Source organism: Periplaneta americana, chromosome 15 (assembly GCF_040183065.1).
Source record: "Periplaneta americana isolate PAMFEO1 chromosome 15, P.americana_PAMFEO1_priV1, whole genome shotgun sequence".
NCBI classification, from domain to species: domain Eukaryota; kingdom Metazoa; phylum Arthropoda; class Insecta; order Blattodea; family Blattidae; genus Periplaneta; species Periplaneta americana.
The window spans coordinates 31,225,559-31,244,279 of record NC_091131.1 but is presented as its reverse complement, the minus strand read 5'-3'; the positions used below and the strand labels follow the sequence as shown (position 1 = coordinate 31,244,279).

Below are 18,721 nucleotides of genomic sequence, written 5' to 3'. Positions count from 1 at the left end.
AACGTGGTACCCAAATAGGATATTCAAGTAATAAGCCACAGACTTTGACAGAAAGCAATAGCCATCAAAATAAACAATGAAAACTTCTAGGGGGATAGGGCAATGCTCACCAGATTTAGCAGGAACGGGGAAAATAAAACACAGAGAACGTAAAAAGTAGGCTATGGAACACAGCTTGTAACTTTTCAGTTTTTAATTTTATGAAGAAACTCTATATGCAAAACTTATAGGGGGTAAAAAATATTTCGAACATTTTCAAAAACTATGTTTTCTATCTATAAAGAGTGTGCCAAGAGATCTGTTTTATTTAAGTGGCACAATATACGTATTTTTCCATTATTGGATTCTTCAGATCTCAAACGTACAACACACAAAAGCATTTTCTATAAATAGGCATACATTGACTGCTTTAAATAATAGAAATGCATAATTCAAATTTAACCACAATACTAATACAAGATATAAAATTTAAAGATAGAAAAAAACATTAAAAACAATTTAACAATGTTCTAATTGTGTTACGTGTTGATATCAGTTCTCAGAAGGTGTTCAAAATGCCCCCAGTCACTAAATGCACATGTCTGTCTTGGAAAGTGTTTTCAACAACATTGTTCAGTTTATCTGTAGTATATAATTCTTCGTTTTAACTCTTCCACGTTCCGTGGTCGGTCCTGGTAGACCCTCCAATTCAAACAACCCCACAAGAAAAAAAAAGTCTAATTGGTCTTGGGGACCATTATTACTCTCTCTTTTGCTTATCATTAGCATTTCAATTCGTTTTCTTTCTGTAAGATTCGCTATGATTAACCACATGAAAGAACCACTATTATTACATTGTTTATTATTAGCTTTTGTCTGTGATTATTTAATTCATGGCCTCCTTATCCTCCATAGTGATAGATGTTTTTCTTTATTTAATGCCGCCATGCTGTCATTTTGACATTTCTGGTCTCTCCTGGCAATGACTTATTTGTAACACACTTCTGAGGTTGGGGCGCCTGGATGATGATGATGATGATGATGATGATGATGATGATGATGATGATGATGATGATGATGATGATTTGCCTGGAGAGGTCTTAAACCTAAGTGTAACCTAATTTCCAAACCACGGACGAACACAGGAACATTCCTCTTTAAGGAAAAATGCCTGTGTTCTAACCGGGAATCGAACCCGGGACCTCATGAACTGTAGTCAGAAGCTCTAACTACTAGCCCATGAGGCTGGTCTAGTGATAATTTTATAACATTTATTTTATGTACACATACATTTTGATCATACATTTGAATCAGTTTCACGAAATTATTTTTTAAGTTTTGAGATCTGAAGAATCTACTCGTAAAAATAGAAAAATAAGTACATGATGCCAGTAAAGAGACTTTGGCACACCTTTTATAAACGAAAAGTATTTTTAAAATGTTATTTTTTTCACCCATTATAACTTTTGCATACAGAAATTCTTCACAAAATTAAAAATAGGAAAGTTACAAGCAGCATTCCGTGCTTTTTTTTATTAGTCTACCTAGTATTTGAGGTGAACCAAAACGAGAGACTACTACCTTACTACGAACAAAACTCACCTGATCCTCCTGATTGGGAATTGGGATGAGGCCGAAGATTTGTCATAGATTTCTTGACATTTACCTTATCGTTGGGGAAAACCTCACAAAAAACCCAACCAGGTAATCAGCCCAAGTGAGAATCAAATCCGCGCCCGAACGCAACTTTGGATCGGCAGACAAGCACCTTAGCCAACTGAGCTACGCCGGTGACACCATTTTTTGTTAGGCCTTCCTATTGATCTCTTTCCTTTGGGTAAATAATGAAGAATTTTGCGTGGAATTCGACTATTGTCCATCCGCAATATGTTTTTTCCCATCCAAATGATCCAGGAACGGTGAGATTTTTAGTTCATTACGTATATTTGAGTTTCTTTTCCTATATATATTGATGTACCGAAGTACATATGATATTTCCATGCAGATATTCTGCGTCATCACATGATGAAAGAGTGATGGAGCGGAGAAAAATTCTCTCCGGCGCCGGGATTTGAACCCGGGTTTTCAGCTCTACGTGCTGATGCTTTATCCACTAAGCCACGCCGGATACAATCCCGACGCCGTTTAGAATGGTCTCAGATTAAGCTCCATCTCTTGGGTTCCCTCTGGTGGCCGCCCTCTGCACTACGTCATAGATGTCTATGAACGCAGGACCGAAGTCCATACATGTGTTGAGGTGCACTCAGATGAGTGACTGATTGGCCGGGATCCGACGGTATGGGCGCCGTCTTAAATCACAAAGTGATTTATTACGCATATCATATATATATATATTGATGTACCGAAGTACATATGATATTTCCATGCAGATATTCTGCGTCATCACATGATGAAAGAGTGATGGAGCGGAGAAAAATTCTCTCCGGCGCCGGGATTTGAACCCGGGTTTTCAGCTCTACGTGCTGATGCTTTATCCACTAAGCCACGCCGGATACAATCCCGACGCCGTTTAGAATCGTCTCAGATTAAGCTCCATCTCTTGGGTTCCCTCTGGTGGCCGCCCTCTTCACTACGTCATAGATGTCTATGAACGCAGGACCGAAGTCCATACATGTGTTGAGGTGCACTCAGATGAGTGACTGATTGGCCGGGATCCGACGGTATGGGCGCCGTCTTAAATCACAAAGTGATTTATTACGCATATCATATATATATATATATATATATATATATATATATATATATATATATATATATATATATATTGATGTACCGAAGTACATATGATATTTCCATGCAGATATTCTGCGTCATCACAAGATGAATTTCATTTCATTGGTCTCGAGCATTTCTCTATCACTAGTATAAATGGTCCAGGCTTCTCTGCCATATTATGTTAGCATCGGAAGAACTAATGGTTTATAGATTCATATTCTCGTATGTTTCTGAACTAGATTTGGCTTGACTTGGTTGATTATACCCATTGCTTGCTGAATTATATTTTGAAATTTTGATTGTGATGTCTATTCCTTGTATGGAGGAAAGATTGTAGCCAAAGTACTTAAAACAGTTGATTTGGTCAACAGATTTGTCATATATAGGCTACATATTTTACTGCTGCTCTGTGACTTGCATACAAACGCCTTTACTTTAGTTTTTTCAACAGTTAGTTCCATGTTAAATTCCTAGCCTATTTTTTGTAGTTGATATACAGATCTCTGTAATCCTTCTTCAGATTTTGCTAAGAGTACTATGTTGTCTGCAAAAAATATGATATCTAAAGATAAATTTAGTTTTATACATAGGTTGGATAAAAAGTTATGGCAACACTGCTGTCACGTGACGATGGTGCGTTCGAGATCTGCCAGCTGTGTGGACATGAACAAGGACTGTTAGATGAGTTAGTGCAACCAGCGGCAACAGTACTCTGTCAATCTACTGCAGTGTGTAGAACGTTGACTTTCATAGGGATAGTGCGAGCGCCCTAAGACCACGTTTACAAAACTAGAGCAACGTTCCTGGACCAAAATTGAAGTGACACGAGGCCATAGTGCACAAGAATGTTTTCAGGGATTGCGTGAAGCATGTGCTGATGCACCGTTGCCATATCGCACAGGGGCACGATGGGTTAAAGCGTTCCGGGAAGGCAGGGATGCCGTTCAGGACAACATCCGTACAGGACGACCCCGCTTCCCTGTTGGATGCTGATCGCCGATGGACTGCGCATGAGTTAGCAGCGGAAGTCGGAGTATGTCACAAAACTGTGCTCCACATTCTGCAAGACATTCTGTGTTACTGCAAAATTACAGGGCGTTGGATACCCCATGAAATTTCCGAGGTTTAACAATGGCACCGCTATGCAGTCGCACAGGCCTTGTTGGACCGGTACCAAAGGAAAGATGACGACTTTCTTGGACGAATCGTCGCTATGGACGAAACCTGGGCTCGCTCATACGAACCAACCAAACTTGAAACGTCACTCAAGTGAATGGAAGCATCCAGGTTCTTCTCGTCCGAAGAAAGTACGCCCTACACAAAGTGCTGTGAAGGTGATGTTCATTGTGGTGTATGACATTGATGGGGTAATACTGCACCACGCTATACATCCAAGGCAGACGGCAAACGCGGACTACTACTGCAGGTTCCTGCAGCACCACCTTCGTCCAGCCCTCAGGAGAAAACGGCGACACTTGGTGGTACAGAATCCCATCATTCTTCATGATAATGCAAGGAGTCACACCGCTGCTGCTGTCTAGGACCTCTTGCGCCGCTGGCAATGAGAGATTCTGGAACATCCTCCGTACTCACCCGATATGAGTCCATGCGATTACGATCTTTTCACCAAATTGAAAGAACCACTGCGAGGGACCCGGTACAGAGACCAGAGATGAACTTATCCGTGCTATAGAGTGGTCAATACGGAACATCAACAAAGATGGACGCGCTGATGGTGTACGACGCCTTCCAAACATTTGGCAAAAGGTGATAAATAAGGAGGGCGACTATATAGAAGGTACGTAAATGTTGTACTCCTGTGAATAAAGCCATGTCAGAAATATTGAACTGTTGCCATTACTTTTTATCCAGCCCTAGTATCTATAGAGGCATGATAGATGTTTTTACATTTATTAACCATTGAGTTTATATAAATAATGAACAGAAGAGGTGATAGAGAGCATCCTTGGCGAACACCTTTATTTATGGGTGTCCAGTATGTTTGTCACCCGTATTATGAAGCGCAGTTATTTTTTTGATTTGGAACACCATCTTTTGACAATATTGTTGTGAGTTTGTTTCGGTCCACTCTATGAAACGCTTTCTTTAAGTCTATAAAAGCTAAATGGATTTCAACATTGAATTTTGTTTTTATATTAATAATTTTTGTGAAGTATCCATCTGCACATGATTTCCCTGAACGAAGGATTCAGGAAGGAGCAGTCCAGTACCGCGGATAAGCCTACATTCATTTACGAATGCTTTCTTTTTAATTTTCCAAATACATTTTACCAGTACAAGTAACTTGACGGATATTTAACAACCTCACAGTTAAGCAATATTTCTGGAAAAGTAAATCAGTATTACCTAAGAAAGAGCAAAGTAGCTTACAATTTGAAATTTATGATATCCAGGACTAAAAGTAAATAGTCATTTTAATGATATTATTTGTTTCGGGCAAAATATATGGACGGAATATTTTCGCCTAAGCTCTTAATATCGGAAACAACCTTATTTCGCGTAACCCGATCATCTAACTTCTCCTGTTCACTAATGTTTGCTATATGGGCCAGAATTAAATAAACTTCGTAAATCGCTAGTATACAATTCAATGTAAAGTTAACGCAGGAACTTGCTCATTTCTCTCTTTCGGAAAAGAAGAAACATTTCTTTGGTTACCTAGCAGAACATTTTTACATGTAGTCAGTACATAATTTCATCATAGGCCTATTATGTACTAAAATACATAATTATAATTATATATTTATTACATTTTTATGTAGTGTAATGTTATAATGTACGAAAACTGTGCAGATCCTATATTACACATGTTGTATTGCATGCTGTATTCAGTAAAAACTATTCAGTTTTATTAAATTAAGACTGAATGTTTTAAGGTCAGAGTAATAAATTGTGCTTCAGTGGCTGGTCATGATAATATCTTTGAAAAATATTGGAGTGCAAGAGGTCAAATGACTTTATTGTTAAACGCCTGGCATTAGAAAACAACAACATAAATTGTGTAGAAAAAGACCAATAATTATAACGAGCATTAATTGCATATTAGCAGGGAAAGCAATTCAATTCATTGTATAAGAATGAAAGAGAATTGACCTTAATTTGAAGGAAATAACCAGTAATTTTTCTCACGTTTAATTTATTACGTTTCTGTAACACACAAAGATTAGCAGGCCATGGCATTTCTTATACAATATACGAGTAATACTGAAGAAATTTATAGTTGTATGGTTGCCTATAACGAAACAAAAGACAAAAGACATAGAGAACGCTTTGTTGTTGATTATAGAAGGAAACCAAGGAAACGAAGCGAAAAGAAACGCTATAGTGTACACAGAAAACATGTTATAACTGGTAATATGGATTTAAAAAATGGTCTGAAAGTATAATGAACATACGAGGATTGTAGTAAAAGGAAATTCGGCTTTTATGTAAGTAAAATTTTTATTCTCTGATAGTTTTGTGAGTTTCGTAGCATGGAAATGGCAGATGAAAAAGCCAACCTTCACGATACTGCAGTTGAAAATGATGTTATTTTAATTTTAACCTAAACTGAGCAGCGTGTAAATACTGTATAGGCTATATTATTTACTACCATAAACATATTTTCTAAACAGTTTTGCATATGAAAAGTAGATATTTTCTTAACTCATTGAAATAACGTTACTTTGTCTTATCCTAATAACATAGTAATACCACAGTCTAGTATATACAGAAGCTTGAGTTGTGAGGGTGCTAGGAACAATAGACTGTGCCGGTACTATTTCGCATTGTCTGTGATGAGGCGATATTAGTGATCCTAGTAGTTAGCAACTATCTATGGATGCATATTTACTACGTATTGAGCTTCGTGACTGTATATACTAGACTGTGGTAGTACTGTTTATCAAACATGTGAAATAATAGTATCTTAGATGCCATTATTAAATATGAAATTATTTCATTCCGTGAAATATTTTGTTGATTAAGAACAGATATTGCATTTATATACGAACAGTAACTTAGTAACAAATTTCTTTATGTTTTTTAATTAAATGCTTTAAGGTGAAATAGCCATCAGCACAAGACCTGCCCTTCCGAAAACCATGTTATTCTTCGCCAAGTAAATTTTCACAATAAGCTTCTAGTTTTCTGGATATTATTGACATACTGTCTAAATTTATACAGTCAAATTAAAATGTAACTGCATAAAATTTAGACAATATGTCAATAATATCTAACATTCTAATCCGCTCAAGTAATAAGCTTAAGTCACGCCAGTCACATGATCGATTTTTTTTTTTTTTTTTTTTTTTTTTCACAATTCGATATCTAGTGTTAGTTCATAATTCTCATGAGAGTAAGGATTTAACGGAAGAAATATATTATTAATAATTATGCTGATAATGATAAAATAACATTTAATTACACAGAAATTGCACACGTTTATGCAGGGCCCCAGGTGTTACAACGCCAGGAAGCAAGTGTTTATATTCAGGTTACAAGCGCCTACAGTCTACAATTTCCAGTCCTGCAACTCGCCAGCGTCAGAGCGGCGAGATTCGATGTGGGTTATCCAGGGTCACGAGTCCCTTGGGTGTTTGGGTCAGGGTGGCGGGGGAGGTAGTGTCTGCTGTCCAGCCACGTACTGCGCTTCCAGATTTCGTAACAAGTTCTCTGGATTCCGAACCACTCAAATATAGCAGTACTGGAGGCCACTATTGATTCGATCTAGACCGCTACGACTCTGCTTACGACCCAGGGGTATAATATGTAGGCCTATATAAGTTCATTAACAATATTTTCTATTATATTATTAATATAATTATTGTTATCAATAATTCACGTATGGAGCGTGTGAAATGGACAGAGAGAAGAAGTGAAACTGTGTTGGAAAGAGTGGACGAAGAAAGAATGATGCTGAAACTGGTCAGGAAGAGAAAAAGAAATTGGTTGGGTCACTGGCTGAGAAGAAACTCTCTACTGAAGGATGCACTGGAAGGAATGGTGAAAGGGAGAAGAATTCGGGGCAGGAGTAGATATCAGATGATTGACGACATTAAGATATTTGGATCGTATTCGAAGACAAAGAGGAAGGCAGAAAATAGGAAAGATTTGAGAATGCTGGGTTTGTAATGAAAGAACTGCCCTTGGGCAGAAAACTATGAATGAATATTTATGTCTAATTTTTAATATATAGGCCTAGTCATACTGACAACAAGCCATTTCATTCGTATTCAGAATCTTTCTGGTAACAGGCTACGTGATGTAGGCTTAACGTACAGTATCAGTATGTAACAGGGTTGCTTTTTACACTTCAGACAGATTCTTCATTGGCAGTTAAAGACCCAGTACTTTGCTTTCAACATCAATTTATTTTGTGCGAGATCGTGCGTATTTGCTTGGTTTCCGCACAAAACCAATCCGCGGAAAGTCTAAAATTCCACATTCAGTATTCCCAACCTAACACACATAACAATTTCCCTCTTTTTACCGCTTAAGTGACTTATTGATTTTACTGCTTTAGGCTTTTAACATATTATTTTTAGAGACGTTCAATATAGTAATAATTATAAATTGGAAACTTACCACTGCAATTTCACCTAAATTGCACTGTTAATTATTGTTTTTAAATATTTGCAAAAATTAAGTAAACTCTACAACTCCACTAAAATTACTGCATTCGTGATGCAAGTAACATTAAGGAAGCCTTGAAAAAATCAATAAGATTCCAGACTCATCATAGACTGGGGAAAAAAAGACAGACGTATATCACGGTCTGCTGGAGTATAGTAAACACAGAAAACATTTTAAAGCAACAATGTTGAAGATAGATATTTTTGTTTTGCAAATTTGCAGTCATTGAACAGAAACCAAGATGGAGATTTCATTGCAACTAATTAGAAATTCCTCTTTCAGGTATGTAATAAACGATCTTCGCACAAAATAATGTACGATACACGAGCGGTATGTTTTCTTTCAATTGTCGGAAATTAAAAAAGCTCAACTACGTTTCGCTTTTTCAAACTTTTCCTCGAACATGAAAACTTCAACATACCGCTCTTGTAACGCATATTACTATTACTGCTATACAGGTAGAAGTATTTAGTCTTTGTGCGGTAGTTATACTTATTTCACTTTCCTACGTATTTTTTCTTCGTAAGTGCTCATCAGTAGGAAGAGTTGAAACCTATCAGCGTTTTTGTTTGAAGGTTCACAGCAATAACAAAAATAATGTTACTGTTCCCTTCTCATCTTTGTGCCGGGTTGTTGAAGAGAGGTGCGGCCGCATTGGCAAAGTCATTATCTTTCTAAAGGGTGTACGCTTGAAAACAGGTTTCGCTTAGTATGGTACCATTCCAAAAGTAACAGCACGCTTGGCAACGATTCAGAGCGCCAGCTTTTGGCAATTAAATCTCGCTTCTGATACGTGTATTACATTACAGATGTAGCTGATATATTGGCTTACCCTACAATAAATGCTGGATCTGTCGATCATTCTCTGTGATTAACCTACTCCACATCCCTGGGACGGACCATACACCTGGTATGGTTTCACTCGAAGACTTTGCTTACAATCCGCCGGATTGTTGACTGCAACATGTCAATTCCCGACTCGCGTGATGTGTTGACTTTCGAGGACACCTGACAAATGTTTCTCGTACACGCTTGACAGTTTCGGCTGACGGTCCGTGCCGCCGAGCCTGTTCATCTTGCCGGAATTTGTTGTACCATTTACGAATTGTTTTGTCCGTTAGTACATAATTCTGTGTTGTACGTGATACGAAACCTCCGTTGTACCGCCATAATTGACTAACTTTTCGCAAACTTCAAGAAACAAAAATCTTTCTTTTCTCCTACCCGCTTCATGTTTCATCACGACTGCCCTTAGCAGTGAAACTTGCAAGTATGTCATGGTTCCTATTACAGCTGAGAAGTTGGAGAGATCTATTTATTGATGTGATCTTTTCTGTTGTCCCTGCCTTAGTTTTTTTTTTTTTTTTTTTTTTTTTTTTTTTTTTTTTTGCGGTATTTGGTTTGGAATTCCGAAGTGACATGAATCGCATTGTATAGACTTACTGTACAATGACGAAAAATATGCGACTGCGTAAATTTTCGACACTAGTTGTCGGTTAATATGTTTATAATTACGTTTTTAAACTTATGTTTGTACTACCTGACTTTGAATTTAAACATTTTAAGCCAGTTCACTTTCTTAAACTTTATAGATCATATTCTGTAATTATATTTTAAATGTGACGGCCGGGTAGCTCAGTTGGTAGAGCAGCTGGTATGGACTGGAAGGTCCGGGATTCGATCCCAGGTGGTGACAGGATTTTTTCTCGTTGCCAAACTTCCAGAACGGCCCTGAGGTTCACTCAGCCTCCTATAAAATTGAGTACCGGGTCTTTCCCGGGGGTAAAAGGCGGTCAGAGCGTGGTGCCGACCACACCACCTCATTCTAGTGCCGAGGTCATGGAAAGCATGGGGTTCTACCTCCATGCACCCCAAGTGCCTTCATGGGATGTTACGGGGATACCTTTACCTTTTTAATATTTTAAATGTAACATGTCACTAGTGCAGAAAACTACGAACTGGAACTGGGAAAGCCTAGTCTCTATGTAATGGCGGACGAGAATTTATACTTGTAATAGTTTGCAGGACGGTTTCAGTATATACTGTAGCTTACTCTGCCTTCCACAAAATTGGGTACTGCATAACCTCCTTCTGGTGCTAGTCATGAAAGTAACTGTATCTACCTCATCAGTTGTGCGTAGACGATCCTTTTGCCTTGAAATGTACTATAGAAAACCATAGCAATTGGTTTATAATTTGGTTGATTCATATTTTCTCTTCTTGTTGAAATCGTATAAAAACTGAAAATGAAATAAATATGTATAAAATTGATATATTCTTTTTTATATTTTTATAAGTCGTTATTCAATAAAATTGTCTGTAAGATGTCGTAAGAATTGACGTCAGCATGGATAAGTACAAACAGGTGGAAGGGAGGAATTTGTCACCAGCAATCGATATTTTCCACTGCGCAGTTTTCTCGGTTCTTAAATTCTATGGTCTACATCCGGTCTATACTTGTTGCTTCTTCGCAGGAAGATCTTCCATTGTTTTATGGCGGGTTCATCACGCAAAGGCTAGCCTTTTCTTTCTTGTTACAGATACAATATAATAGCAATAGCTATTGTTGTAACTATTGGTGTTACACGTCTTTTTATTGAGAGGAAATTATTAATAACTACTTATTGAATAAACTCTTCCCTCCAGTTGATAATAATCATCACAATATATATGTAATAATATTATGACCCGTATCGAGTATTATGGTTTGCAATAATTTAGAATTAATTTTATTTCTTCTCTCTAAATCGCTTTGCAGCTCAATGAGTAACATGCATGAAGTGAATAACTTTCTTCTTTCCTGTATAAAATGCAAATAGAATCCAATATTGTTCAATATAAAGTCGCTCAAGATCGCTATTTTATTTATGTGACTTCATAATACTAGTATACGGTATATTCTCGAACAGTATTTATCTGATTCAGACGTGATGAAAGGTTTCTGCTGTTCATATTTACATTCCTGTCAGTTGCCTGCTTTTAATATGATATGTGACTGCACAGTCTTATAGTGACTATTTTTTAAGAATAAATGCAACTAAAGTTCTATACATTACTGGATATTCTAGTACAGATTATAACAGTTTACCATACAGGTTTATGACTTTGAAAATTTTAATTAATATTACACAAGACGAAACGTCTTTCAGAGTGTTAGCAGTTCTGGGAAGATTTTTATCAGTTTCCTCCAGTTATGAAAATAAATCTACAGGGACATCATTTTATTTTTACTTCAATTTTTATTGTACCTGAGTTTTTGAATGTACTTCACTCCCACCCCTTCTACTAATGAAGTTCAACCGTCCTCCACACAGATCCAAGACCGCATATACAGTCATAATAGTCTTACGGTCACAGTAAACAGTACGTTCCAAAAATATGTTCGCGTTTTCCAGTGATGAAAGAGCTTTCAATATTGAATCATTTTCGCACAGGTACTGTCGTCCATTTGCCTACATCGCATCCCGGTTTCCCCCACCAGCTTTTATTCGCCGGCTAGTGGCTGGGCTGTCTTAGCTCTTTTCTGAGAACATTAATTTGTTAGGTATTGGATGTCTACGTAATATTATACAACTATTAAAAATATTTTAAATGAAACGGACTCGTTATGTAATTAACTGTCACGTGATTTCCCCCCTTTCTACGACTCTACGACAAAATCCCTCGGACAGACAGTAGATAGTATGTCTGAGTAATTTTAACTTTTCGGATCGGGCAAAGTGAAGATTGAATTTACAGTACGTAAGGTATTCTTTTACGGAGTAAGACAGAATTATTTCAACACGAGTTACTAGTACGAAGAACGAAACTGGTAATTGGGATTAGGTGCAATATTCTATAGTGCGATAATATGCACATTAGAACTGAAGGCTGTATCGAAATAAACGTCCACAATTTAAAAAAAATGTGTTTAAATATCCATATTATGATTATTTTAAAATTTAACTTCATTTTCTATATTGTATGCTAATGTGTTGTAGACAGTATAATATACACTGCATAATGAATACGTTCGCATGGACAGCTCAGCTCGTGAGTAAAAACACTCATTGTTAATACTGTACTGTATTTTGATTAAACAAAAACCTAATGAAAATAATCAAACTCAAAAGCGCAATATTTCCTAGTTTACGTAAATGGATGAACTACTTTCCTTCCCTCCTATACCTAGTAAAGTGATTTGTTTGTATATTACGCCAGTATCATCGAACTCCAGTCGTGGAAGAGGGTAGCAAACGGCGTTGATCCAGAGGTATAGGCAAGTTAATATTAAAAATGTTAGTAAAAATAAAATGATGTCCCTGTATAAACAGTGATGTTGTCACTGTACTGGCATTGCATGTTGTACGTTCTGGAGGATAGTCTTTGAGCAGAAGATCTTAATGAGTCAATTTAGAGTCAGTATAACACTCTCGTCTATCACTATTTGAAAACTAAAAAAGTTCACCGCTGTGGAGTAACGTTAGCTTGTCTGAAGGTAAAACGAGCGGCCCCGGGTTGAAATTCTGGCTGGGACAAGCTATCTGGTTGAGAGTTTTTTCCTGCGTTTTATCTCAACCCATTAAGAACAAATGCTGAGCAACTTTCGGCGCTGCACCCTGGACTCATTTCGCTCGCATTATCGCCTTCATCTCAGTCAGAAGCTAGATAACCATCACAGTTCCTAAAGCGTCGTAAAATAACGCAACTAAAAGCTAAAATAAAATAATTAATATTTGAGAACAAAAATTCGCTCCGCCGCCGGGGATCGAAATATGTGAAATAAAAAGAAAATTTGTAGGTCGATAAATGATGCCTTAAGTACTGTCATTTACATATCATGTCGTACATGCATGTATATACATACATAGGATAAAGGTTGGTAATATTGTGATAGAGTAATATTGTGATATCAATCGGGTATCGATCCCGGACCCTTCGCTTTGCGCACGAATGCTCTACCGACTGAGCTACCCAGGAACTACACCAGACACCGTCCCAATTTTTCCCTTTATAGCCACACAACTCAAATGGGCTGACAAGGCGCCAGAAACCCAACTTTGAGTGCACACAAACTGTTGTGTGACTTGAATTGTGGTTTTCTGTTAACGTACCTACAGTGACGTATTTATTATGCAAATCTGGCTTTCAGGTGAAGCTCCCTGTGAAGCAGACTTGAATAATTTCAAGGGAAAAATTGTTCCGGGGCCGGGTATCGAGCCCGAGACTCTTCGCTTAGCGCACGAATGCTCTACCGACTGAGCTATCCAGGAACTACACCCGACATCGTCCCAATTTTTCCCTTTATATCCTATATCAAATGGGCTGACAAGGCGCCAGAAACCCAACTCTGAGTGCACACAAACTGTGTGACTTGAATTATTAATTATGAAAACCAGATTTGCATAATATTGTAATAGTTCTTTTTTTAGAATTTATTACAATTTTATTGAGAGAGAGAAGGACCGATTTTGTGCAGCAACTTCTCCACGAACATCCCCTTAATACGTTGACGCAAAAAACCGATCTTCCTCTCACTCAGTAAAATTGTAATAAATTCTCAAAAAGAACTATCACAATATTATTCATATCATAATATTACCAACATACCTTTACATACATACATACATACATACATACATACATGTGGAGTAACGGTCAGCGCGTCTGGCTGCGAAACCAGGTGGCCCGGGTTCGAATCCCGGTCGGGGCAAGTTACCTGGTTGAGGTTTTTTCCGGGGTTTTCCCTCAACCCAATACGAGCAAATGCTGGGTAACTTTCGGTGCTGGACCCCGGACTCATTTCGCCGGCATTATCACCTTCATTTCATTCAGACGCTAAATAACCTAGATGTTGATACAGCGTCGTAAAATAACCCAATAAAATAAAAATAAATACACATACATACATACATACATACATACAGTACATAAATACATACATACGTACGTACGTGTACGTAAGTAAGTACTACGTATATACGTTCGTTCGTTCATTCATTCATTCCCCAGAGACTGACTGATGGACAGAGGTAAGTAAATCTCTGTAAGCTCGCAATTATTAAAGGCGGGGCAATTGAAACTACTGATTTATTTTTACAGACTCTCAGCGCTGTGCGGTGATTCAGCCAGCTTTTGTTATAGAATTCCGGTCAAAAATCAATAGCGGATATTGGTACGACGGCCATTCATTCATTTCGCAGCCTAGGTACAGTTTCGTTCACAGATTGCACCAATAATTACCGTCAGCCAGTTCCACGTAGTATTATTACCTTTGATTGTGTTGACAGATGTTTCCCTGCAACGGCAGCTTCTAGAGCAGCGGTTCTCAAAGGGTGGAGTGCCGCGGAATTGCATGGCTGTGCCGCGAGAGACAAAAATATTTCTATTAAAGTGGGAAAGCATAAGCATGTACAAAACAGGCATGAAAAGTAAATATTTTTAAAATATTATTTTTAATTCTTATGGAATTATAATACAAAAATATTTACTCAATAAGTTCATCATTTTTATAGTTAATATAATTTTTGTTCACTTTTTCACAATCATTCAAACCGGGAAGACTCGCAGATACACCCATAATTCTTGGTCCACACAAAGAAGTCTCTCTCGTTTTTTATAATGTCGGCTAATGCGGAAAATCCATGTTCGTGCGAGTTGAAAGCTGCAGTAGTGTAGATAAGACATATTCTGATAACGCTGAAAACTCTCTTATTCGACAAAATCCAGGACTTATTTTTCTGAATTTCAACTTCTGAGTTCGATCTGCCTGAAGTTCAGCCATCTCTTCTGCCTCTTTTGATGATAGGTGTTTTGTGTCTTCACTAGTAACGGCAAAGGATTGCGGATTCATATGCATTCATTCAGATTGGTGGAAGGAAAGTATCGTTGCTGTTTATCTCCAAAATATAAAGATGTCCTAATATCAAACTGGAAGTAATATCCTGATCAATATGAGTTATGACAAAATATTTCAAGTTTAATGTTTTCAATTTTTGACTTTTACATTTTGATTCTCCTTAAGAATTCATTCAGCTTGCCTCTTTATGTAAGGATATTTTCTTTCTTCCCTTGCATGCGTACATAAGACTATTCAAATATCAATTGTTGAACATCATTTTTTGTGTGTAATGAAGGCAGCAAACTCAGGTTCTTTGTGGCAAATATTGGTAAAAATTACGAATAATTCTTCAGTTTGTAAAATTTGGAGAGTATCTTTCCTTTGAGCAACCAGCGAATATCGGTGTGAAGTACAAGCGATTCATGAAGAGCGCCTGCTTTTTGGCACATGATTTTGAGAAATCTAGTTTTTACTACTCTATTTGTAATGTAGTTGACTATCTCAGCAACGGAGTCTATTACGTTCCTTAGGGCTAAAGGAATGTTTTTTCTAACAAAGCTTTCAGATATAAAGAACAATGAGATAACCCAATATTTAGGAAAATCTTGGTTTAATCTTGAAGTAATGCCTTTCATTCGAGAAATCATTATTGCTGTGTCATCAGTGCACACTGAAGTGCAATTTTTCCAACATAGAGGAAATGTTTGCACAAAGGAACTATTCAACGAGGGAATTTTCGTCTAAAATCTTTTGTAGCTCAATAATAGGCATTTATGGCTTATGCCTTTCGATTCATTTGGTTGAAGTTAAAGGAGATAATAAGTGATTAGCAGGCCTAGTGAAACAAAATGACGGCCAGATCCAGAGCTGATTATTTCTAAGCGATTATTATTGTACTTGGGTTACTTGGATAGGGATGATAATGAACGTAACATTTCATTAGTGGAAAAAGAGAATTCTTACGAAGAATTAGGTGACAGAAAATTTCAGGAGGGATTTCGTTTATCAAAATCTACCGTGTCATTTCTGCTGCAAATAATGGATGACTTGGAATAACCCAGAAACTTTTTATTTCTCCTATGAATCTGCTGCTTACATTACGATTCTATGCAAGTAATATTTTCAGTGTTTTGAAAGGGAACACTCGAGTATCTCTTTTCCTACGTCGCAGGCTGAATAAAGAGAGGTTATTTGTGGTTCTTAGGATATCGCACAGTTCCCTGGCATAATTGGGGCCTGGATTGTACACGCATTCCTACAAATCTTCTCCACCCTTTTCCTTAATGGATATATTTTTTTCCTCGCTGTTATTTATACTCGCTTTAACATCTTTGGTCATATCGCGAGTTAATCTTTGGTTGAAATCCGAAGGCCTGTATACTATTGTTGAGACTGGTTCTATTGTTGTGAACTAGATGGCGACTGTATATGTATATTACTGATTTGTTATAAATATGATTTCGGTGATGAATGAGACCTGTGATTTTCAGGGATGTCTGGCCTGAATTTCCTGGCATTTGCCTTACGGTTGAGGAAAACCCTGAAAAACCTCAACCAGGAAATTCAACCCGACCGGGAATCGAACCCGGCCCCTCTGCGTAAGAGACCAGCATGCTGACCCCTACACCACAGATGTGGTCCTTAATGGATATTCTAGCTCTTTTTATATAATATATTTTAACCTACTAAATAAGTCTATTGATACTTGAAACTCATATTGGGATATAATAATTTTCTCATTTTACTTTTCATTTTGTAAGCCTTTAGCCCAGCATCACTGAAAAACAAAGAAATCCAACCCGCAAACATAACAGTGCCCAAAGGCAAACAAATGCAGCGCGAAAATATAGGATTTGTTCGTTTTGGTGTAGAACGGATTAAGCGCAGTCGTTTTTAGACGTTGACTATGTTGATTATTATGTATGTAGAGGTATGGATTCTTTCTTTTAGTCATTTTGTAGAAACAGTGTAGCCTACCATCACAATTTTACCACGATTAAATGAGGTGTCAGCTGACCATGCTTAAATAACCGATGATTGTAAATGGTGTAGTACAGAAATTAGATTTTAACCACGGTTACTGTTTAACCGTGGTTTAGTAACTCATTGTCACTAAGTTTTTAACGGAAGTTGATGCACATCGCCATTAGTTATTTTCTTAAAAGCAGATAAAATCCAAATTCCTGCTAGTGTATGTTGCTGTATTTTACTGGAAATTATTTTTACTACTCTATAGCTCGCTATTTGCGCTTTTCCTACAATTGTTATTCTCTGAATTGACTTGGCTTGCTTTGTTTGAGAGAAAGCAAACAATTGAAATATTTTTTTCTTTACCTAGTAAGCTAAATGACTATTTTGTCTTCAAGTGTCTCGTCAGCTTGCTTAGAACCATGCTTTCATTGCCAAATTTTTCACCGCATACAATAAACTCAAGAAGTTCATGATTTTCAAATTCAGTGTACGTAAACCCATAACTCAAATAACAATCTTGATATCTGCGCACAGCATCAGAAGATGACGTAATCTTGGAAGGCACCTTGGCACTGTCACTTGATCCGGGTGAATCACATGTTGTATTGATATTCTTCACTTTGGCAGCATGATCGTTGGCGTTTAACTCAAGGCGTATTCATATTAAACAAAAATATAAAGCATGGACTCAAATATTGCGACTTAATCAACAACTCGCCACTCACTGTTTCTAGCTTAGCGTGAACTTAATTGGAGATGAGTGTTGATTCGAGAGTGATAGAGATCCTTCTGGAGCATTGCAGTTGTTTACAGACCTAAATCCTGCACTAAAGTTCGTCATACCTATATCGAGACCACGCCCGAGCGTTCAAAACATCTCTGCTGAGTAAATGAGTCTTTATACTTTCCAACAGATAAGTTGGCGCCTGATGTACGTATATGCCGTAACATTTCACACGACGAAACAATGTGCGCAATTCAAAAAAATAATTTGAGAACCACTGTTCTAAAGTAAAATTACGATAAAAATTTACAGTTTTGTAGCAGGGAAATAAGTTAAATTATTATTTAAAAAATGCACAAATTGATATTTGAAAGCAAGAAAGAAACTATGTCAAAGTTGAGGTGAAAATGACGCTGTTATTGTTTTTGTAAAATACGATACTGAGACATTACATGTTAGTATCCCGTTTGTAAATGATGTATATTTCTTTAGGAGAAAGAGACTTTGATCACATTCACTCAGTTATACACCATAATTATTAATTACCACCACAAGAAGGGTACAGAAAAAAGGAGCTTTGTCTACATTTAAAAAAATGAGTTATGCGTATTGTGTGGATTAGCATTTCATGTAGCTTGATGCTATAAATGAAATACTGTGAGGATCTCTATCCTAAGTGTTATGACAGATTTTAGATTGGGTATACAAGAAAAGAATATGCTAGAGACATTTTAAACTGTTATCATGAACAATTTGCTAATGTGGACAAAGCTCGTTCTTTTCCTGTACCCTTATTGTCATCATGATCTACTTTGAAATATTGGAACATTTTTCCCTATTTATTTCTACTTATTTAT

At 37.1% G+C, this 18,721-nt stretch overlaps 1 protein-coding gene across 1 annotated transcript in view; it reads right to left on the bottom strand.

The window, feature by feature from the left end:
- Positions 1-18,721, bottom strand: part of LOC138715615 (uncharacterized) — a 101,137-nt gene that overhangs the window by 67,627 nt on the left and 14,789 nt on the right. Inside the window, exon 4 of the mRNA XM_069848689.1 lies at positions 14,601-14,687. Within this exon, the coding sequence (XP_069704790.1) occupies positions 14,601-14,687 (87 nt within the window). The remainder of the gene's footprint in view (positions 1-14,600; positions 14,688-18,721) is intronic.